Source organism: Oculina patagonica, chromosome 1, assembly GCF_052425735.1.
Source record: "Oculina patagonica isolate OP01 chromosome 1, crgOcupat, whole genome shotgun sequence".
In the NCBI taxonomy this organism is placed as follows: Eukaryota; Metazoa; Cnidaria; class Anthozoa; order Scleractinia; family Oculinidae; genus Oculina; species Oculina patagonica.
Window position 1 is genome coordinate 12,097,072 of NC_135758.1, and position 25,399 is coordinate 12,122,470.

General features: G+C 37.4%; 1 protein-coding gene across 3 annotated transcripts; it reads right to left on the reverse strand.

Moving 5' to 3' along the window:
* Nucleotides 1-24,685, reverse strand: LOC144657032 (ganglioside GM2 activator-like). 3 transcript variants are annotated; one of them, XM_078517329.1, is made up of 4 exons: nt 24,527-24,663; nt 4,636-4,831; nt 1,414-1,549; nt 1-148 (listed from the first exon to the last, which is right to left on the reverse strand). In XM_078517329.1, exons 1-4 carry the CDS (start codon nt 24,660-24,662, stop codon nt 59-61), a joined length of 558 nt encoding a protein of 185 aa, XP_078373455.1. In that variant the 5' UTR covers nt 24,663; the 3' UTR covers nt 1-58. The 3 variants fall into 3 exon arrangements, with proteins under 3 accessions (XP_078373455.1, XP_078373464.1, XP_078373448.1); XM_078517338.1 differs by lacking the exon at nt 24,527-24,663 and adding an exon at nt 9,591-9,704; XM_078517322.1 differs by lacking the exons at nt 1-148; nt 1,414-1,549; nt 4,636-4,831 and adding exons at nt 19,951-20,091; nt 21,007-21,142; nt 23,137-23,332 and having other exon boundaries at nt 24,527-24,685.
* Between the last annotated feature and the right edge of the window lie 714 nt (nt 24,686-25,399).

A 25,399-nucleotide genomic window follows, 5' to 3' on the forward strand; every position in this document is an offset into this window, starting at 1 on the left:
AAGTCTTTCATTCAACATTTTATTATCTTTCTTTCTTCATATCTTTACAAGAAGCTTTTTAACTTCTTATTTCCACTTCCACTTCCAAGCATGAAACACGTTTGTTGCTTCCTCTATCTCTCACATCACCTCTAATCTTGTATTTTCCCTGAAACATAAAACATATACCCGTAAAATTCCCAAAGAAACGATAATCACATGCTTGAAACAACAGGCGAAAGTCTGTTTTCGGTCATATAGGCTAAAGACGCACACAAAAGCTGCAATTAAAAATATATTTCAAAGAGGCTTTGTACGTCGCAGTATTTTTTTTTCAAGGTTGTTGTTCGTAATTTGTTTCCATCATCATAATCATTATTTTTATCATCGTCATCATCATCATCATCATCATAATTTAAAAGTGGTAGCTTAACCCTCGGTCGTACAAAGGGGATTGCAACCCCCATTCCCCCCGCCCCCCGCGTCGATTTTTTTTTAAATTTTGAAAAGGAATTTACTTCATGACGATAAATCTTTCAGTAGCTGCTCATTCATCCCTCGCGGAAATTGTAATATGTCAACTATGTGTCCATGATTTTTGACACTGCCTTGGCAACCGCATAATTGAATGCCGTTTCGGCCAAATATGGACTGTTTTGACAGAATTCTTCATTTTTTTCCAGTTTCAAAATTTCTTATATTCTTACATCCAAAATGGCGGATCTAATGACATCATATGACGTCATATCCATCAGAAATTGGAGAGCAAGCTAAGGACTTTCTACTCAATGTAAATTAATTTTGCTTTGCCTTAATAGAGCAAAAATCTAAGGGGGAATCCATCAACCCCCACTTCTCTTGTACTACGTCGGGGGTATGAACTTGCTTGTACGTCCGGGGGTTAGAGATACGGAGTGAAAGTGTATGATATTGATGATAGAATCTACTTTATTTTGAGTTCACTTTAGTGGCCGCCATATTTGTGCCCCAGGGAAGGATTCCGATATGGTGGCTGCATACTGAATACTGCAATTTTCCCGAAACTATTTTCGCCTATTGTTTGGCTTTTCAAGCAGCCAAACAGCTACTGTAACTTACAAAAACCACCAGAAGAAAAAGAACTCAAGCACTCCTAGCAAGCATGCTTGAAAAAATGCTGCTTTTTAGCTTGACTGTTTTGCTCGTTTTTTCGTTGTTAGCGCCTTGCTAACAACGCCCTTTCCCCTCTACTCGCCCCCTCCAAACACATTCAAACATTCACGCCTGCCCTGTTCTTTCTCTGTTTTACTATTACCCGTTTGGCGTTTTTATAGTTTAGGAAGCCATTACTCATTGACTTTTTGGATTTGAAGAAAATTCTGAACCATGAAAGATGATGTAACTCAGCCCCTTTAAGCTTGCTAAATGGGAATCTATTTTTATCACATAACTTACACTCTTGAGGAAAGATGGAATGGGGAGGTCAGGCAACGCGAGAGTTTGTTTTTCAATGGCGTAGACACCCTGTTTCAGAGGACACTGTACCGCTTCAAGCAAACCCACCAACTGATCACATCCGATGTCGAGAGTGCTAAAAGGACAGTAAAATATATTCCATTAACATCTAAATTCCAGTATTTCACTTTTATATTGTAGTTGCAGTTTAAGTGACAAATAACCTTCTGTTAAACCTGACAAGCTCGGGGTATACATTTTAAATGATACCGCCTCCCACGAATGTTTCTTTCCAAGGGAATACTTGTTAAGCGATGACGTCAGTTTTTTAGTTATAAGCACTTTGAGCTAAAATTAAGGGTGTTTTTAACAGGTTATACTTGCTAGAAAATAACGACGACGTTCACCAATAATTGGGCATTTCCTTGATATCATTATTGTAGCATCAACTGATAAAGGTTTATTGTACTGTCCCGTCAAAGGGTTTAGAGAGAGCAAACATCGAGCAAAAACACATCAATTCATGCAAAGTTTTACGGATTTAACGTAAATTATAAGCATATAAACCGAAGTACTAGCACCTGGACGTTCGTGCAGCACAAGAGAGGCTTTAACCCTATTCAGACCGGAATGGGGGGGGGGGGCTTTTGAGGCCCACCCCAACTTTGAAGATTTGTAACTTCAAAACGATAAACGCTACAGCCACTAAACTTGGCGACTTTTCCTAAAATTGTATTGGCAACACTTGGATCTCAGTGCGACGTGACCACCTACTTTGCCGTTACCTTCACAACCATGTTTTGACAGCCATGTTTTTCAAAATTTTCATTTTGGGTGTTTTGATCAACATTTTTTTCTCTGCTTTATGATGGTTTTTGTATTTTTACACTTAATTTAGAAACATTGTATCACATAATATTAAGTTTATTTAATACTGATTTCAGTTGAATATTAATTCTAAAAATCCAAAATTTAAGATGGCGGACATAATTTGTCAACAGACCAATTTTCAATGTAATTTCGTTACTGCTTTATATTTTTGCCATCTTGAAGCATTCTTTAATAAAGGACTTAAGTCATACAGTCCGCAAACTTTGATTTTTAGGATATTTTATGAAATAAATCGATTTTAAATAAATCCAACATGGCGGATCCAAGATGGCGGCCATTTCACTATAAAGACGTCATAATTACGCATTGTCATCCTGTGTTTCTTTGATGACCATAGGATTAGCGGTTTTAAAGATATATTCCCAGAAGGTCCAAGAAAGCCCGGTCCGAATAGGGTTAAGAAACTACTGAAAGCTACCAATCGAGGAGTTTCTTACGCGACAGCTCGTAAAGAAAGAAGGTTACAAATTGCACATTTCACCCATCATACTTATATAACTGAGTGAGCTGAATGAGGATAAAAGCATCTGATAATGCAAGACAGAGAGCTTCAAAATTCCGTTACAGTATCTGGATTTTACAAAGCCCGGGAACTCCGTGATCTTTTAACAACGAATCGGAGAGTTAAGCGACCGAACACGTACTGTCATCCACTTGCAGTGGCATTTTAGTATGTGTAAACAAGTAATCACATGAATTTTTCTCGTGTAAATTAGGATAAATCAGCACCCGAGCTCGTAAAATTTTTCAAAGACTAGCAAATGGTTAGCCTTTGAGAAATTTACTTGCGCTGATTTATCCCAAGTTGCACTCGAAATCATGTGATTACATACACAAATTTCGGACTTAATACTCGAAGCTCCTTTTCAATTGATTAAATGTGAAAACGAGATCTGGTGATTCATACGATGAAGCTGACAAACATGTAAAACCGTTTAATCGCGCGTCAACACGGCAGCGAGACAAGCCCAGAGATCGAAACATCGGAACTAGTGAACGTTAAAACTTAAAGCCAAACATTATGTCTAGTCACAATGTTGTTTATGTCGAAGCATGTTAATTTGATAACCCGTTGAGAGGTTCGTACCAGGTACAATGTTAAACCAATAAAATTTTAGGGCGGAGTCCCCAACGTAGAAGCAGGAACAATCGCTTAATCCATCCATCTATTCCTCGCCATTCAAGCGTCGATAGCTTAAGAAAATATTTTCCTCCACCACCCCTTACCGCCGGCCAAAGGGTCCAAGAATTAGCATTATTGCCTAATATTTAGTCAGGTCTGTCTGTTTTATTCAGTTGTTTATTTTTATTTTTGTATTTTTCTTTGGGGGGGGGGGGTGTTTTTTCCCCTCTTTTTTTCACTCTACGTTTACATTATCGGTTAATATGTTCAGATTATCATATGGCCGTTTCTCAAAAGGACTGGGAACTACCGAGTTCACTAATTTGATTGGCTGAAATCGATTTTGACCGCGGTCTAGATTTTCTCATCTAGACCAGCATCTAGACCGGTTACATTTGGGGTGAGAAAATTACAAACAAATGTACGGAAACAATGACTTATTTCACCTAAAAATACTAAACGGAAGAGCCAAGAACTTTGACGACAATAAAAAGTAAAGAGAACGAACAAACTTTGGGAAATTCAACTAAGCTCGCATGCAGTCAAAATACCAATTGCAGATAAAATTGCGAAATATTTGCAAGGCCAGAAGTTTGAAGCAGTCAACACCAATAAAAGTGACTTTAACTCCTGTAAGAATAATTATTCTGTCAGTCAATGGAAGAGGCTAGAAAAAATTGAAAACATACTCGCCAGTGATCTCGACCTTCTCTTCGCGTTCGCAAGCAGAATGTCCGCGAGTGCGAACCGTTTACATTGAGCAAATTTCTTGTGTGGCCATGTAATACACATCTCATTAACCGAGCTTAGTCGGTCTGTATGGGAGAATCTTAACCTCGTCGTGAGTACAGACCGAAAGCAGTGAGGTCTGTACTCACGACCACGGCAAAGATTATCTCATACAGACCGACTAAGCTCGGTTAATAAGAACTAATTACTCGATATTTGTTATAACTTAAATATAATTGATTCGATTAAAACTGCCACATTTGTAGCCATTTTTTCGACATCATTTGTATTATTGAGTTATTTCGCTCTCAGCCCTTCGGTGTATCCTATTTAAGCAATCTGAAACCTCGCGTCAAGGATCTTTTTCCTAGAAACTTGCATGCATCGAGGTAAATGTATTTAACTGATTATCCTGTTTTTATAAGCTTTGCTTGTTTAACGATGCTTAATTGGGACTTGGCTGTAGCTTTAAAACTTACCACTGTTCGGGACAAGGGAGTGGGATCCAACCAAACCATCCTGCTGATTTGTATGGGGTGACATTAATTGTGTATTGGGTTCCGAGTGCCCCAGATACTGCGACCTTGCCACCAAACGTAACCTTTTCGCCTGCTCTAAGCCTCAAAGGGTGAGGAGAGAGGTGAATCGCACTGAACTCAACAGGGGAACTTTTATCTATTAGAGTAGACAAAATGATTTTAAACTTAGGAGCTGTGTTATAGACGGTGTATCGTGAAAAAAATTGGCCACGTTTTCAAGTTTTCAAGTTTGAAGTTCGTTATACATCATTTAAATTCCATTGGAAGCCTGGTGAAGCCTGACTTGTTGGAGGGTTAAATTTTCGATTCATTTTCTACTCATTTACGACTGAATTTTTCTAACTTTGTATGACTTAAGGTAGCATCAAGTCAAATTTAAAAAAAATTATATATACTATTTTCTTAAATTCATAACAACAGGTAATAACAAAAAGATACTATTTGATGCCTTAGTAGGAAAGAACCAAAAGTTACAAAAATGTAAAAAAAGAAAAACACACGCGCGCGCAAAGGGAGGGGCGCTTAGCTAAAGAAGATGGTTGTTTAAGTAGCACGTAAGTCAACTGTGTAAATGCAGTAAAAGTTCACTCGATTTGTTGTGCACTAAAGATCGTATATGACAAGCAATGTAATCAGGAAAACTACATTTTACAACAACAGTTTTGAAACTTTTTTTAGGTAATTTGAGTGAAACTTGTTATCGCAAGCTATGCAGTGCTTTTTAGTCCAGCAGATAAGTGCAAAATTTGGCCAAATTGTGCCTTTCATGATAAAAGCATGAAACTTGGCACAAAGTTAGAACACGTCCTGGCAAACATTTTTAGCTATAGGGCCATCGCAGAATTGTCACGTGACCCGAGATTTTGAGTGACGTCATGAAGGGCGGGGTTATTTATTGTCTGTGCTGTGTATTTTATAAAGGATGTAAAACTTGAGACAATTCTTACTCTATACATAGTCCAAAAGTCATGACGAGTTCCCTGACACATAAAAATATAAAACTGGTTACCATGGTAACCGTCATTTTAAAAATATACAGTATTTTATGGTCTAACGACAGTTGCCAGCTTTCATAATTTCATTACTACAACTGTTCATCAGTAACTGCTACAAAAAATTAACGATATCGAACAGGTGGCATCATTAGTTACCATAGCAACGGTATAAAATGTTAAAAGCCACTTAATTTTCACTTTAACCCTATTAAGACCGGGCTTTTTTGGTCTTTTCAGACCGGGGAGGGGCGGATTCCGCCCCCCCCCCCCCCCCTCCGTAACTTCCAGAATATTGAAGCAATCACAATGAAACTTGCAGGATACATAGTATGTCCAAAAATCTATCTTTTGGTATATGTCACGTGAGATGATGACGTCACATCACCTGACAATTACATCATAATGTCAAAAGGGCCGCCATCTTTGATCCGCCATCTTGGATTTCGAAATTTTTCTAAAACGTCAGAAAACCGCCCAAAATTACTGGAAAATACTCAAATTCAATAAAAATGTGGCTAAAACTCGGAAAAAGGTGAAAATAATTGATTTATTTTCATTTTAAAATAGAAACACGAAAATAACAAATTTGGGAAAACATGCCTGTCAAAATGCCGTTGACATGGTGACGTCAAGTTATTGACACAAAAACCTACCGTACCAAATTATTCCCAGTCAGATAAATTTTAGACAAAGTCGCAAAGTTTGGTAGCGTTTAGATGAATATTGAAAAAAGTTAGAAGCGTTCAAAGTCAGCGCGGGCACTTCCCGCCCCCTCCCGGTCTGGGATAGTGTTAAGTGCTTACAACTCAAAAACAAATTTGGTGGCCGCTTTATTTTTTGTTATTTAATAGTGGTCAGCATGTTACAAAAGTCAAAAAACAAAAATTAAGAAATTCTCAGGCCGGTTTCAGAGCCATCTTAAATTTTAAAAATCTTCTTAATAGCTGTGGGAGGAACATGTGCATAAGCGCGCACCATTTAGTAAATTGCCGAAAAGAATTTTCTTTACGTGCTTGTTGAGGGTAGAAGGTATAAACCAAAGGAATTCTCTCATTTAGGCCATTTTCGACGCCTTTGGAGGTTCGTTGAGCGGTAGCCTCGTCGTACGAAATAATCGCAGATTTCACGTGCCCTCAAATTGAAATCGTCCTCATCGGAGTAGAGATGACGGAGGCGCAGTAGGTAACTGTGTAGAATGCTGTTCCTCGAATGTCGAGGGTGTGATAGCTCACTCTCTTAGTGTGTGTCAGTGTACCAGATGGACCTGGCGATAACCAAAGTTATTGGAGAGTCCGAGGCATCAGCTTAGAAGATTTACAGCATTTATGAGAAAGCAAAACACGTGCAAACTGACCCATTTGCACGAGACTTCGACGTTAAAAAATCTAGCCAACACCATAGAGGAAATGGTTCATGTTTATTGCGAACAGAAGTGATCTCCTTGCATCAGCTAGAAAAGACTTTGGTAATCTAGCCGTTATTGACATGATGCATCAAATTGAGGAAATTGGAGAAGAGCATAGTGATATTTACGGTACTGTGGAAGAACAAAATACTGACGTTTCTGTACGTACATGTACAGTTGATACATGTTCAGATGCGGTAGCATTCATCATCATCTGAATGGAATCCTGCGTCTCCTCGGCAAGAGCGCTTTATAAAATATCAGTACTATAATACAAGGCTGAAAAAGAGTTAAAAATTGTAAAATTAAAATGATAAAACCAAACGTTTTCGGCTGTTTGCCATCATCAGTTGTTTACAAAGGTGATTGTTCTTGTGGCGTTGATTACATTGGCGAGACCGTGAGAAACTTAGAAGTGCGAATTGCGGACCATTCAAATCCTGCTCACATCTCTGAACCTACAAAACATCTGCGGGAGAACCCGTCACATTCTTTCACCTGGCGTGTTCTCTCTTCAGCACAGACATTCCACAAGCGTAGGATTGTTGAGGGTCTAATGATCCAACATTTCCGCCCCAGTTTGAACATACAAGTCATTTCTTATATCTCTAAACCTTCCCAACGGGAATTACAGAAGATATATATGCGTGCGTGCGGACGGACGGTCTTTTCAACCCTGATGATGGCACACAGACCAAAACGTTTGGTTTTATCATTTTAATTTTATAGTTTTTAACTCTTTTTTAGCCTTGTAAATGGTATATATTTTTATAGTGATAGGTGATATTGTTGTTCGTCTGCACCAGTAGCTTGGAATTTGTCAACCAGGTTTCAGAAACACCTCTTTACAAAATAAGGCAGATGAATAGCATGAAATTCCCTAACAAATGAATGGGGTGATACAGGGAAGGAACCGATTTTTCTCAGTCTCTTGCAAATTCCGCACTTCAAGAGATATGAGATATTTGATGCTATAGAAGAGGACAGTATGGATCCGGGTGTCAAATTAATCCCTCGTACGTACAAGAGAGGATGGATCCTGTAGAGTTTTCGTTCTTTTACTGCACAGCGAATTATTCTGAACAGAGTAAAAAGCCCTTAGCGTACCCTTAAAGATGACATAATTTTTTTAATAATTATGATGCCATTAGAGCCGTCGTCTTGGATTTCACTATATCCTCAGAGAGGCAGAAAATAATGGAAATCGATACACAATCAAGCCAGAATGCTTGTGTAATGTACAACTGAACAAATTGTACAATTTTCTTCAAAAAATAGGAAAATGAATAAAAACGTCGATAAAAAGGCAAATTTTGGACAAATCCGCTCGTAATTATGATGTTGCCATGGCAACGTCAAAAATCGTGAAATCATAGACAGATAGTACACATATCAAATTTCTGCAAGAGATGAATGAGCAGCTACTGAGAGTTTTAGCATCATAGAAAAAAATCGTATTTTTAAAATTATGAAAAAGCCAAAAGGGGTGGCATCCACTCCGAACCCCTCACCTTGTATTTACGGATAAGGGTGTAATTGTTTGTAACTTTTGCTATCAGATGTGATGTATCATTACAATGGTTTTTGGTTGTTTAACAGTGTTCTGCTTTAATCACGAATAACTCACAAATTAGTACAATACTAATATGTTGGTCAAATTATACAAATGACGTTGTCATGGCAACAAGAATGTTGTTAAGGCAACAAAAATTAGTGGATAGGTACTTTTTGCCGATATAAGTTATAGAAATAGTGTGAATATGGTCTAGGCTGAAAAATTTTAACGAGTTCATTGCAGTTTTTTAACTTACTTGTAAAACATAAGAGGTGGCAACGCCCTATTTAAGTAACAGCCGCCATATTGGTCACGTGACCAATCTGAGATGGCCCTATATCCAAAAATGTTCAGATTGGTACGTTTAACATATGTGCCAAGTTTCATGCTTTTATCATAAAAGGCACAATTATTCCACTTATCGGCTGGACTATTTCGATGAATCTGGATTGCAATTTTTTCGACATTTTAATCTATTTCCATCCTCGCCATCGTTTATCATTAGGGCTTCCTAATGGGTTCCTGTCATTTTCGGAGTATTTTTTTTACAAAATAAAGCGATTATTGTTTGAGTTTCTGTGTTTTAGGTATCTTTTTTTAGTTTGTCGAAATCACTCAGTCGTACTCACAGATAACAGTATGCTTTTGAACGTGGGAATGAGAGACGAAACATTGGCCATTCTAAACAAATCGGACTGAATTAAATTTTTGGAATTTAGAAAAAAGAGTTTTGTATTCGAAAATGTTGAAAGCAATACAAATTTGAAACCTGACTTGCGATGTTAAAAATAAAAATTGAAACAGTGCATCGTTGTTTAAATTTTACTAAATGCAGAACTCTGATAAAGACTTCTTTGTTTTAAGTATTAGATAAATCTATACTTTCTAAAGACAGAAGCATTTTCATTGAAGTAGGAAAAGCAGGAATATCTAGGCTTACCACAGTTTCTCCATTTCAGAGCATCAACTGCAAAAGCGAAAATCACAAGAACGAAAATGTGTGTGAAGGCCATGATGCTGGCATGTTGCCAAAAAAGCAAAGTAAAATGATCTGCTGCATTTAACATTGCTGTACCATGCTCATTGACATAAAAGGAACAAAAGAAACACAAATATGGATATATTGAATGCACTTCTTTCATTGCACCTTACACCTGAGAAAACGTGTTCAAAACATATTTATCCTGATGGACAAAACAAGTTCTCTTTGCAATCACACCTTTAAGAGTGTGCCCGTGAGAGAACAGGGCAGAACCAGGTAACAAGTGATACAGCTCATATCACCGATTTCGCCCAAACTTAGCATAAATGTTGGGTATGGTGAGCTATTTACTGTGGCAAAACATTAACTCAAAATATTTTATTCCCTTCAAGTTATGGCACCTTTTGAAAAAATGGCCATTTTTCACTAATTTATGCATATTTAATTAGCTGACTTTGATTGACCAGTTCCACAAGAAAAAAAGACTTCTGAAAATAAAATTCACTGCACTATATTCTTTGGTTATTAGGCTTTAAGTACAATAATTCCGTTCAACCGTCCGATTTGATTTCTTCTCCTCAAACGGTCTTTTGGAAGGTACACATTTCGTACTGTTGAAAATAGCCTTTAACTAGTGCCCAATATCTCCCATGAGCAACAACTTATATACATTATTCTTACATGGGTAATGAAATCCATCATTAAACTTCACGAAAATGTCACAAAATGTCTGGGGACTTCAATATTTTATTAGTATTGAGGAACTAAACACACGTGACTTAACGATTTCTTGCCATTTCATCAAAATTCACCGAAACACAAAAGCCATTTATTTGCCTCAATTTGGCATAAAATCGGTACGAAATAGCTAATCAAGCATAAATCTATAGATAACAATCAAAATATTGGCGAAGATTGGCAGTTAGGGCATTTTTCGGAGCGTTTTCAGAGCCATATAATTCGGCAATGTTGTGATAGCAAATGTAAAAATAGCAGCGAAAGATTTTCTTCAAAAGCTCGCTCAATTCAACATTAGGCACATCAAAGTTAAGAAACAAGAAAGTAATACTACATACATGCCACTTATCGACACTCAGATGCTTTCTTTTGAAGAATTTGTTCTTCCTCGCTGCACTTCGATTCTTCGATCGATCTCAATTGACATGTACTGTTGCTTTGAGGCGCGCTGAACTTAGTCAATCCATCGTGGTTCATCCTTCGTGAAAGGTGTAAACAGGATGTCAATAAAGTCATTCAAAGAGCTGTTCAAAGTTCACGGAAGGACACTTGTCTCAGCCAGTTTGCATAAAATAAATTTAACTGGAAAATAAACAGCCGCCATGTTGAATTTCTACCTTTGAGCCTGCCGTTTCAGTCAGCGGTACGGCCGTTCACTGGGTATCACGCGTCCATCACGCGTGACCACACGCGCGATCATTTGCTTTTCCTCCGCGAGTGTTCGTTGGATGCGTTTGCGATGAAAATGAAAATATTTTCAAATTGTCGTAGGGAAAACAATTTCCTACGCTACAGCTCCAAGTGTTTACCGCAATGTGATGCTGAACGAACTCTAGGGTGCTTACCATTTGTTGGAGAGAACCGGTTGGAATGACCACTGAAAAATGGAAAGGCTTCTTTCCAAAATTAGCAAACTAACCGAAATAGATGTCGCTTACCATTTGTAGCTCAGTTTCCTGTTATTTCTTTCCGTTGGTGGGAGACTTCAAGGATGGGAGACTAGAACTGGGAAACCTTACAAATGGTAAGAAAATTTCTGACGTTCCGTCAATTTCCAAAGAGATTTTCCAGAAAAAAAACTGTTCCATTTGACTTTCACCGAAACAGAGTTCTTGATTTTTCTGTTCAACGGTCGGCATGCACGGCAACCAAATCAAAATAATTGTTTATGTTCCAAAATGACGCTAAATGGCGGTATAAAACTGCTCCGACGTCTCGGCAATACTGCCTTTTTTGGGGTGGCACCCTGAAGAAGGCAGTATTGCCGAAACGTCGGAGCAGTTTTATACCGCCATTTAGCGTCATTTTGGAGCATAAACAATTATTTTTAGCATAAAAGATGCTACACAGTTAAACAAATCAAAATGTCAACGTCTCCCAGTTACTTTTCAGACATTTGTATTTTTTTTTTATAGCTTGTTCAAATTCCCCTCCCCTGGCGGAAATAGTGATTAATACCGCGCATAACGATTACATTTTTTGACCAAATTCCCCTACCCCTGGGGCATAAATGGGGAAAAATGAATAACTCAGCAAAATTGGAGAATAACGTTTACCACGGGATAAATCACTATACGGTGGATAGCGAGGTAGGTTTTGTAATCGTTTCTTGCGCAAGTGCTTTAGTTGGGGGAGCGTCTGTGCTGAACTGAACAAAGTATTCACGTACGAAATGCCTATAGCGACGCAGTCTATATGGCGCAGCAAATATATACATATATCTATAAAGGTGTGAATGTAGAGAGAGAAAACAACAAAGAATAAAACGGATTTTCCTCGCGTTGACCTCGAAAAAGACAGAAGACTACCTGTGCTGGTTGAAACATTAGCTAATAAGTTTGGCCGTCTTGAGTAGTCCTAGTCTTGCAATAAATTTGTTTAGTTTTAATGCGGGGTTTAAGCACTCTACAAAAGTCTGCATTCGCGTCTTTGTAACTCACATAGCCACTTAAATTGAGTCGGTGATGAAGAAAATTATCATTTGAAGCCGCAATTCGTCACTTGCAATGTGGGCACTCAAGAGGAAAAATTTGTCCCCATAAAAGCCCTTTTCTAAAACAAAACTGCAGTAATGACGTTTATCGGTAAATGGACAGATGGAGAACTTTGTGGGATCCCGAAAGAGAGTGGGTACAAATTCAGTCTCCTAGCTACCAAAGTGTAATATAATATAATATAGACGATTTGAACAGAAGGAATAGATGTACACAGGCCAGGCTAACAACCTGACCGCCATTTCTTCGAATGTCCATATTCACCCCCTCCCCCACCTCCCAAAAAAGACAGAAACAACAAAAAAACAATAAACATACTAGTTTTAACCTGATATAAGATGGAAAAACTTGCTCTGATTATTTAATGGTTTCCGACATTTCAGAGCTCAATTTCAGAGCATCAAAACCGATTGCATCGCATACATTACACTGCATCCAGTGTATTTCTCTTCAACTATTTATCAAAAAAATTCAATGGAGAAGTTGAAAAAAATTCTCACTTTTACAAGAAACGCACACTACTTATAAGGCTAAGATCAAGCCCCGGTTGTTCAGAGGGTAGATAACGCCATCCGCTACTTATTCCGACAAAAACAAACATTTGCGGAGGAAAAGCAAATGAACACGTGTGTTTATAGCTGTGTATAGCTGTGTTGGGCTATGTATAGGCGTGTATAGCTGTGTAGGGCTAGGCTATGTATCTCTTTTATGAATATCCCTATTTAGTAGAAACTCAGCTGTGTTCTATTTGAAATCCGCGAATCTGATTGGTTCTCCCACTGTTTTCTATTCGCCGATAGAAAACAGTCGCACGCGCGTAGCTCTTTAAGCGGTGATTTTTCTTGATTTTTGTCTTCAAAGTACACAAATACTGGAAGTTTCGGACTGCAATCCTTTAGAGTTTCTACTAAAACAATTACACTACTCGCCCTCGTTTTCTATGAGCGATAGTCAACTCGGCTGCGCCTCGTTGACTATTTGCTCAAAGAGTATTGGAAAATGTAGCATAATTTAATGTAAATAGACCAGAATCGTTTTTGTACTTATATTATATTTTAGTTTAAACAGTGTCCCCGATTAGTAAGCTTAAGGCTAGCTAGAAGAATAGACACTTAAATAAAGTTCTTATTATTATTATTATTATTATTTGCTCATAGAAAACTCGGGCTCGTAGTCTAATTGTTAAATAGGATTTAGTCAAACAACTATATGATGACTACACTACGTACTTGCCCCAGTGAACGCCCGTACCGCTGACTGAAACGGCAGGCTCAAAGGTAGAAATACAACATGGCGGCTGTTTATTTTCCAGTTAAATTTATTTCATGCAAACTGGCTGAGACAAGTGTCCTTCCGTGAACTTTGAACAGCTCTTTGAATGACTTTATTGACAACCTGTTTACACCTTTCACGAAGAATGAACCACGATGTATTGGCTAAGTTCATCGCGCCTCAAAGCAACAGTACATGTCAATTGAGATCGATCGAAGGATCGAAGTGCAGCGAGGAAGAACAAATTCTTCAAAAGAAAGCATCTGTGTGTCGATAAGTGGCATGTATGTAGTATTACTTTCTTGTTTCTTAACTTTGATGTGCCTAAATGTTGAATTGAGCGAGCTTTTGAAGAAAATCTTTCGCTGCTATTTTTACATTTACTATCACAACATTGCCGAATTATATGGCCCTGAAAACGCTCCGAAAAATGCCCTAACTGCCAATCTTCGCCAATATTTTGATTGTTATCTATAGATTTATGCTTGATTAGCTATTTCGTACCGATTTTATGCCAAATTGAGGCAAATAAATGGCTTCTGTGTTTCGGTGAATTTTGATGAAATAGCAAGAAATCGTTAAGTCACGTGTGTTTAGTTCCTCAATACTAATAAAATATTGAAGTCCCCAGACATTTTAAGGCATTTTTGTGAAGTTTAATGATGGATTTCATTACCCATGTAAGAATAATGTATATAAGTTGTTGCTCATGGGAGATATTGGGCACTAGTTAAAGGCTATTTCCAACAGTACGAAATGTGTACCTTCCAAAAGACCGTTTGAGGAGAAGAAATCAAATCAGACGGTTGAAGTGAGTTATTGTACTGAAAGCCTAATAACCACAGAATATAACGCAGTGAATTTTATTTTCAGAAGTCTTTTTTTCTTGTGGAACTGGTCAATCAAAGTCAGCTAATTAAATATGCATAAATTAGTGAAAAATGGCCATTTTTTCAAAAGGTGCCATAACTTGAAGGGAATAATATATTTTGAGTTGATGTTTTGCCACAGTAAATAGCTCACCATACCCAACATTTATGCTAAGCTTGGGCGAAATCGGTGACATGAGCTGTAGCACATGTTGCCTGGTCCTCTTATGGACACACTCTTAAACTATCTTTTAACGTCATGTAAATATAAACGTGAAAGCAATAGTTTCATTTATATTGAGAAATTGGGTAGATTAAGCTCGTTCAACATCAAGATAGCCTTGTGAGTAAAATGCTAGTTCATTGCACTTCAACTCTATAAAAACGCTTGACAAATATTTTCCACTTTCTTTAGAACCGAAATAACCCATTGCAAACTTTAGCTTCTATGGAACTATTAAACGTTAATCACTACGCAACGGGCACTTCCAGTTCCAACTTCTATTCGTATAGCTGATCAAATTATCTCCGCACCAAAACTTAACAAAAATATACTAAAGTGTTTTAGGCTTTTTACGTGTTGTTTAGCGTTCAGTCATTTTTACTTCTGTTGACATCAAAGAACAACGCGAAGGAAAGAATCTCAGAATTGGATTTGCGTTCAAGTTCGTGTTTTATTTTAAGCTCCGAGACATTAGCATTTTGGGACACGAAAGTGTCAAATTAAGTAATGTTTAATGAAAGAGCAGGCCTTATCAAGTTTAATACACGAGGGGCAGCCGAGTGTTTTAGACTTGATAAAGCACGAACAAACTTCGAGTTTGGGGTTGAACGGCTTCAAAACCTATGATGTAGATCTTTTCATTCTTGTACTGCTATTTGGATTTTGGGTTTTTTGCCAAGAAAATTGGACGTAAAATTTGGCCGTGTGTTTATCGGATATAAAGACACTCATTAAACATTAATTTGTTAATGAATTATTAATAAGTTTTTGAAGATCGCTGGCAACCGTTTGCAAAATTATACGTAAACTACGAACCCAAAATTATACTTGCACTATTCATCATTTTGATACTGCAAAAATGGGATCAAACAAAGGCCCGGTCATTGGTGAACAAGATGCAGGTAATCCGAATGATCCCTAGCATTCTGTACCAACCATTCTTATTCCTGAATTGAGGCAAATAAGATTTCAATACGTCGCAATGCGTGACGCCATTCAAGCTTAAGCTTTGCTTACTGCAAATGTAATTTACATTTTTTCCCCTCATCGTCTAGACCAATGAACGTGAACGTGGAAATAAAGTGAATATTTGCACTGATGGCGGTGCCTTGATAAGCTGCATAAACAAGAAAATTTTGCTGGATATCGAGTCATAACTTATAACTTAATCACTCGTTCAATCCTATTTCGAGCAAGGAAATTTGAGCCCCTATGCAATAATATTCAGCTAAAAATAATTTAAAATGAGAGGTTCTTTATCATTTTCAAGTTACTTTTAGCGATGGCTAATTTCTTTACGAATATTTGCGTTCGAAACTTACCTCTTTTACCTTCAGCAGTAGTGATTTCGTTTCTTTTACCTGCACTGGGTCGTCGTTAAAGATAAAAATCTGATCAGAATTCCAACGCTTCATCGCGCCATTTTAGGGCTTCAAATGTAATACAAGGGAGCATAATAGGAATTCTATGTTAGAATGAAGTAAAGTGGGAAATGAAAATTTTTGACCCCCCTCATTTTTTGCATGCAGTTAGATATTAGGAGGGGAGGATGCCCTTTTTTAAGTTGCAACCTCATTATTGTCATGGCAACAACCATCGTTTGTTGGTGTCTCCAAACCTATAATTTTTCATTCAGAACATGCCCTGAATTGTGAAAAATGTAAACAGCTGTTTCTCGTGTCCATTAAAACACTACTGCTCAAGACTTGGATCAAATATAAAGTCATCATTCTAGTTTATTGTGATGGTTTAGGCGTTTTTTTTTATATTAAATTTACAACGACTAATAAATTAACTAATTGCGTTTTCGGCCAGTTTGGTTGATGGGTAAAACATAACAGACGTTTCTTTGAATTTCTCCAAAAGTACACCGGTTCCAGACCACAAGCTATGCAGTCAGTTTACACAGATGTCCTAAAAAACTGTAAAGATCTCTTCGGGCCGACTCCTTTATATTTTAGGGAAATAAATGAACGCGCCTTAAAAATCAGGTTTTGCATATTTTGGCGAAATTATTATTTTGTCTGCTCACCAACAAAAACACTTGCAAACACTAAAACTGCCTTCAGTCGCAAAGAATCTTATCTGTTGAGTCATTTTCTAATCCAAAAAATCATATTAAGCCTTTGTTTTGTAAGCAATATCGATCAAAATAAAGCTTACTACACAAGAATTTCTCCAGTTCACCATTGCACAATGGCGTCGATTCGTTCATCGAGCATTCATATTCAACACAAAGTCCTGAACAGTAGTGTTTTAATGGACACGAGAAACAGCTGTTTACATTTTTCACATTTCAGAGCATGTTCTGAATGAAAAATTAGGTTTGGAGACACCAACAATCGATGGGTGTTGCCATGACAACAATAAGGTTGCAACCTTAAAAAAGGGCATTTTTGTACATTCCCCCCCCCCCTGAATATCTAACTGCATGTAAAATATGAAGGGGAGTCAAAATTCCCACATTTCCCACTTTGCTTCATTCTAACAGAGAATAATTAATAGTTCTTTTAAAAGTAACTAACCACGGTAACTAGAACATCACTAAACACAAGGTTTAATACGAAGTACAATGCCTTTGCACGTGCGTTTTTTTATAGACTTTTGTACATTTTTTTCGTCCTCTACAGAAAAGCAACGTAAAATACTGTATTTCTTCCAATGATCAAGATCGTGAATCACGACGTCAAATTTTTCGTACTTCTTTGCGTAACTGAGCGCTTTTTGTGACCCAGTGTCTTGCTTAAGCACTGGGGCGACCACACGACGAAATTATAGTTGTGAATCCATCTTGAAAAAGGAAAATAGTGCTGTGTTTAGAACTTAAACAGTCAATATCTCATTCAATTTCACTTCTCGGCAGAATAAAACTTTAACTTTAATACTCTTTCAAAAGATAGTTAGGTGAACAGCAGAGTTCAAATGGACTATTTTATTAACTATGCGCAGCCGGTTCATAATCTTGCTGGCATTTTTTTTTTTGTCGTTTTTATTTTGTAGTTTTTTTTTGTTGGTAAATCGTTCCAGACCCACGCGGCCCAACCGGCTCCTTTGTCACAGTCACGCAAGATTTGATGTTTACTACCGATTACTCGTTTAACATGAACACTCTGCTCTTTGTTTAGAGTGACCTGTATAATTTTGTTGCATTCAAATGTTTTACCAGAAGAGGGGGCTGAATAATCACATAGCGAAACCAAAGACCACTTGGATATGTCCAAGCTATTTAAAACTACCACTACGTCAGACCCACGTGATCACTCGCCTGTAGCTATGTTGCTAATCATTCACCTATTTTAAAAATATTTATGAATACTCTGTGCTCTGTTTGTGTGAAATATTTATTTTGTGTTATTCAAGCGTTTGGCTCGGAGCGAGTACAAGTCGTACAATTTAACCGGAACGTGTTGAATATTGCAAAACAACGACTTGTTTTCTGGATATTCCAATTTTTGTTTTGCGTTCATTTTGGGAATCGAAACGAAAATTGCAAGCCCAGCAAGAATGTGTCAAGGCACGGGAAAAACGTCATCGCGCCAGGCAAATTACCTGCTGAATCGCACAGTCAGGTATCATGCTCTATTTATACTTGCAAAAGCTCGTCGGACGACGCTAAACGGAGAAATACAATGGGATGGCCTTAGTCTTCTCTTTATTTTGGCGTGATAGAGACTTCTTTTTAATGCCATTCATGAACTGGTCTGGTTTATTTTATTCAAAATTCGGAACAAAATACATATTTGAATGCGTAAGCCGGAATTTATCCGGCCAGGCAAGAGATGACGCGATGAAGGAAATTCATCTCACGCACACTTCGTGACTCACGCAAACACGACTTGTGTGTTTCTCATAGACAAGTGACTGCTATTCTAAAGATAATTTACTGTGTGGCGCCGTGCATTTCTAGCCAAAGAACTGAAAGAGGTGGTCAAACATTAACCGCACGGTTATAAACTGCTTGAAGTTTCTTGTTAAATTTTTGCAGGATAACGGTTAGTTTTTTTTTTTGTTTGTTTCATTGTTTATTTGCTTGTTTGATCGTAATGTTTGTTGCTTTTTGTTTCTTTTTCCTTTTTTGCTTGTTTGCTTGTTTACTTTTGCTGGTGTTTTTATCATCATTCCAACTGGAAGCTTAGAGCTGTCTCTAAACTTCACCTTTATACCAGGCTACGTATACTTAGCTACGTCTTGTTTTAATTTTTAATTTCTTGATGTTGCAAAATCCTCACTCTTGAAACACAACATTAAACAAGAAATGAATGAAAAGGGCAATAATCGTTAATCGTTTTGTTTTTTATTTTTTCGACATTATTTTTGTCAAGCAGAGGCAATGCTGTTCTGTTGTTGCTATTGTTGTTGTTTGTTTGTTTTCGTTTTTTCCTTTTATGCCAATATTTCCTTGCTCCATTCAGGATAAAAACGACGATGTTATAAGCTTTCATTGTCAACAGTTTATTGTAGAGGGTGAGAATAACAGTCAGCGTAGCTCTATGATGATTTTTTACAAGCAGGTCTGGCCAAAAATCGTCATTTTTAACATTTCTCTTTATTTTTTCGAGTTTTTGGAAACAGAATTGAACAATTTTTGTATTTTTACATTCCATAAGCATTCTGACTTGATTTTGCATCAATCTCCATTATTCTGTGGCTTTCTAAGAAAATGGTGAAATCCAAGATGGCGGATCCAAGATGGCGGCTCTAATGACGCCAGCCAACAAAAATTATGTCATCTCGTAGAGTAATCGACGGGCTTTCTACTCAGTGCAAAATAAGTTCGCTGCGCCTTAATAGAACGAAACTCCGGGGAGGGGTTCCTTCCACCCCTCCCCCCTTGTACGATGGTGGGGGTATGAATTTGCTTGTACGTCCGGGGGTTAAAAACTGGTTTATGACTTTCATCATGAAACCCCACACTGCTATCTTTTTCTTTGTAAGACTGAGGCGCCGTCCACTCTAAAGTGTTTTCCTTTAAAGACAGATCCTTTTGGATAGGTTAGGTGTTTTGTCAACGCAAAATAATTAATTCTCCCGGTGTAAATCCTGTATTCAAGAAGAGTTCGTGGATCGGTAGCCATTCTTAACTGAAGTACGTGAAGTAAATGCGGGCCGGGTATTGCATGCAAAGAAATTAAATACTATATATCATATGGTCTTGTACACATCCTTATGCGTACAAACTATTACCTATAGATATCATATGCATGAATAAGAAGTCCAAAATCTTTCATTCAACATTTTATTATATTTTTCTCTTCATCTTTACAAGAAGCTTTTTAACTTCTTATTTCCACTTCCACTTCCAAGCATGAAATACGTGTGTTGCTTCTTCTCTCTATCAGAACACCTTTAAGCTTGTATTTTCCCTGAAATATAAAACATATACCCGTAAAATTCCCAAAGAAACGATGGTCGCGGTCGCATGCTTGAAACAACAGACGAAAGTCTGTCTGCGTTTAGAATCTTTATAGGCTAAAGACGTACATCCTTGAAGCTCCAATTCAAAATATATTTCAGAGATACGTCGCAGTTATTGTTATTTTTTTAAGTTCGTTGTTCTTAATCCGCCGGTCTCAATCATGGTCATAATAATTTTCATAATCATAATCATAATCATCATCATCATCATCTTCATCATCATCATCATTTCATACTCGGACGTACAAGGGGGCGGCATCCACCTACCCCTGCATCGATTGTTTTTCGTCAATTTTGAAAAAGGGATTTACTTTATGATGCTGAAACTTTCAGTAGCTTTTCATTCATCCCTCTCAGAAATTTTGATATGTCAACCATGTGTCCATGATCCATGACTTTTGACATTGCCATGGCGACCGCATAATCGCATGTAGGTTTGGTCAGATATCGTCTTTTAGACATAATTGCATAATTGCAATTTCACCCCATTAGCATTTTGGTTTTGAATTATTTTAGACTTTCGATTCTGACTATCTGACTTTGTTAAGAAAAATGAGTGAAATTTAAGATGGCGGATTCTAATGACGTCATATGACGTCATAACGAACAAAACTTGGGTCATCAATATAGATTAACTTAACTTTGCCCTAATAGAAAGAAGATCTAAAAGAGGGTCCATCAACCCACACCCTTCCTTCTACTCATCCCCTCCTAACACATTCAAAAGTCCACGCCTGCCATGTTCTTGGTGTTTGTATACATTAGGAAGCTATTACTTATTGGATTTTTTGGATTTGTAGAAAAGGCTGAACCTTGAAAGATGATTTAATTCAGCCCCTTTAAGTCTCGTAGAAGGAACTTACATTACTGAGGAATGATGGAATGGGGACGTCAGGCAAAGCGTGAGTTTGTTTTTTAACTTCGTAGACACCACGTTTCAGAGGACACTGTGCTCCTTCAAGCAATCCCACCAGCTGATCACATCCGATGTTATGAGTGCTAAACGGACAAAGCAAATAATTTTCAATTAACATCTACACTCCAGTTTTTTGCTATTATATTCGTAGTTGCAGTGTAAGTGACAAAAACCTTATTAAGTATGCGATGACAAGTTCGGGGTATTGCTGGTTTTCACTGTCGCGCCAGTGACGCTACTATCATACGCAGCAAAAATTTAAATCCAAAACTACTGAGTCAAATAAAAAACAAGAATATGACAGGTTGTAGAAAATTACAGGATAGTCTACGTATCCATGTCTCAGGTCTGTACGGTATTCCGTACTTGAGTTATCCGTCAAAATGTTCCACATAAATTTAGAGGGCACAGTTATAGCTTTCCACAAGTTGCTCGGCAATGTTTTGGCAACTTTTCATATTTCAAGCAACTTTTTCCCCTTCAAACAACTTTTTTCCTCTCGAGCAACTTGTTGCATTTTGAGCAATTTCCAGACCATCCTCGGAGACCCAGGGGCAGTTAGTGGGGCGAAACGAAGGAATAAACCGGGCAGAAATCGTAGCAACAAAATGCCGTTCTTGAAAACTTTTGTCGCTACGATTTCTGCCCGGTTTATTCCTTCGTTTCGCCCCACTAACTGCCCCTGGGTCTCTGAGGATGTTTCCAGACCGAAGATCTCCGAAGATAAGCTATACGAACGTTTCCGAAGATTTCCGAAGTTTGCCGAAGATTTTCGAGGAACATCTGAAGACGTTTCAACTTTTGGCTCATTCTGCATTAAAACATTACAAAACTCGTCAGCAAACATGACGTTAGCGATATCTTCACGATTTTTCTCATTTAACGAAAATAATCTTTGTTATTTAACAAATTTTCCCCTTTATATATTTTTTAGATACTCATTTTGCTGTAAAATTGCATAAAACTGCGTAGAAATCTTACCCTCAAAGGAAAATTAGCATATATTTAGAGAAATTTTCTTGATTCGAAGCAGCATTTTGGATTTTTTGTTTCGTTTCCTCAGAAACGATACGGTATTATTTTGGATTCGATGTGAACTATTTACACAGTGGAGGCTACTATCCAATCAGGAGAACGCTCACAACCACAAAGTAAATAAGTTTGACCGAAGGCAATTAATTTTGTAAAAGCATGTTCTTCAAATATCGGAAAGATAATCCTCAGCATGACCAAAAAATATTGAGATTCCTTACAAATACAAATATCTGACGACTGCAATGGTTTTAAGTTTGATTAAAGCGATGTATTGGGAAAAAATAGAGAAAGCTCTTTCAGCGTTTAATTGTAAAGTAGACATTCTGGCTATAAAAGAGGCCCCATAAGGGGTTTTAGGGAAACAGGATATTTGGGGAAAAAGTTATAGGTATACGGGATATTTCAGGGAAAAATTATAGGGATACGAGATATTAAGAAAAGAGATTGTGGGATATCGAACTAATGGGAATTAATGGGAATTAAAAGTGGGATACGGGACCCCCCCCCCCTAATGGGGCCTCATAAAATAATGTTCGGACGGTTAAATATTTGGACACTATATCTTTGTCAGAAATTTTATCCGTCGGATCATTCTCCTTCAGTTATTAGAGTATGCCTTGTTATAGGAAATCTTATCTTATCTCATCTTAACGTTCGCGTTAATTAAGGTCTTTAAAATTAACGCGAATTGGGGGGGGAATAACTCCTGAATAAAGGAAATTATCGCGAGAGAGTGGTAAATTTTGAAATGAAGGCAATTTACGCGACTAACACAAGGAAGCACAGCGTCTGGCAACAACGAGAACAAATTTTGTTTCAACATTGAAATTTGTTCGGCCGAGGTCATAAGAAGTTGATGTGTCAGATGTCGAATTGCCCTTCTGATAGCGGGCACGAACTGGAAATATCGTAAGCGATTGAAAAACAGTTTGCATAAAAAAGGAAAGTCAACTACGTCTGGACAGGATCCAGAATTTGGCGTTAATTTCCTATTATAAGGTAACCAAATTAAACTGAACTGAGTTGTAGCTGTAACACTCACCACTGTCCGAAACACGGGATTCGGATCCAGGTACCCCACCATCCTGCTTTGTATGGGGTGACATCAATTGTGTATTGGGTTCCGGCTGCCCCAGATACTGTAAACTTGCCACTAAACGTAACTTTTTCACCTGCTCTGAGCATCAAAGGTTGTGGAGAGAGGTGTATCTCATTGATCTTTACAGGGGAACTCCCACCTATTAGAGTAGACAAAATGATTTTAAACTTAGGAGCTGCGTCATGGACGGAGTATCTTGAAAAAATTGGCAATTCTTTCAAGTTTGTAATTCGTAATTAGGGCTGTCCCGATTGTGCTCGAAAAATGCTGGAAAGTTGCTCATTGGAATGCCAAAAAGTTGCTAAAAAATTGCCAAGAATCCAAAAAAATGTTACCTAAATTTCTTGATATTTTAATGTCAACGTTAATTTAAAGCTTTATTTTTCGCTGTTCTTCGCAATAATTGCTAACATCGGTCAAGAAAATATGAGACTTGTGGGAAGCTTCAATTCTTCGATTTTTCTTCTCATTCACGATCGAATTTTTCCAACTTTGTATGACTTAGGTAGCATCAAGTCAAATTTTTAAAAAAATAATAACAATTATATATCCTATTTCTTAAATTTATAACAGATACTATTTGATGCCTTAGCAGAAAAGAAACGAAAGTTACAAAAATGTAAAAAAGAAAAACACACGTGCGCGCAAAGGGAGGGGCGCTTTAAGTAGCACAGAAGTCATATTAGGGCAAAACTGTGTAAATGCAGTAAAACTTCCCTCGATTTGTGCACTAAACATCTTATATAACAAGCAATGTAATCAGGAAAACTACATATTACAACAACAGTTTTGATTTTTTTAAGTAATTTGAGTGGAGCTTGCTATCGCAAGCTATGCAGTGCTTTTTAATGAATCTGGATTGCAATTTTTTCGACATTTTAATCTATTTCCATCCTCGCATCGTTACCCATCATGGCTCTCTAATGGATTCCTGCCGTCAGGCGAAGTACTCTTTTACAAAATAAAGCGATTATTGCTTGAGTTTTTATGTCTTAGGTATCTTTTTTAGTTTGTCGAAATCACTCAGTATGCTTTTGAACGCGGCAATGAGCGAACGAAACATCGACCATTCTTAACAAATCGGACTAAATTGAATTGAATTTTTGGACATTTAGAAGAAAGAGTTTTGTATTCTAAAATGTTAAAAACAATATAAATTTGAAACCAGACTTGTGGTGTTAAAATAAAAATTAAAACAGTGCATCGTTGTTTACATTACTAAATGCAGAACTCTGATTAAGACCTCTTTGTGTTTAGCTTTAGATAAATGACGCGTCCTAAAGATAGAAACCTTTTATTAAAGTAGAAAAAAGAAGAATGTCTTAAAGCTTACCACAGTTTCTCCATTCCAGAGCATCAGCAGCAAAAGCGAAAATCACAAGAACGAAAATGTGTGTGAAGGCCATGGTGCTTTGTTGCCAAAAAAAGCAAAGTAAAATGATTCCCTGCATGCAGACACTATTTAACATTGCTGTGCCATGCTCCTTAACAGAAAAGAAACAATAGAAATACAAATATGGATATATTGAATGCACGGGTAAATATTACTCAACAATTGGTCTCTTTCATCGCACCTTCCACCTGAGAAAACGCGTTACACACATATTTACCCCTTGGACAAAACAACAAGTTCTTTTTGTAATCACACCTTTAAACTATTTTTTAACGCAATGTAAATATGAAAGTAAAAATGTTATATTGCGTTAACACAGCATCGTGAGTAATAAATGCTAGACAATTATTTTTAAGGTTCATTGCACTCCAAAGCTTTTTTTTTTTCAAACGTAACAGATGAGGTGGTAAAGGGATAGCATCCTTTCTAAACATATATTCTACTTTGGCTATCCCACAGAATATGTTTCCTTTGCCTTAGTGACTTTGTAACTATATGAAATAATAGGCAGTCCTAATTGATTTCTTCTTAAAGACAAGACAGTTGTGGAAACACTCGCCTTCGACTTGTATTGCCACAGCCGTTACGATTTCTTCCAAACCTTCAAGAGTGTTTCTATAGCTCTGTAAAAACGCTTGACAAACATTGTCAATTTTCTTTAGAACTGCAATAACCTATTGAAACCTTTTAGCCTCTATAGAACTATTAAACGTCAATCTCTGCGTTACGGGCACTTTCAGCTCCAACTTTAAACAGATTATTGTGCAAGCGCGTTTGTAATAATTTGTCATTTTAGATTTATTGCCAATCGAG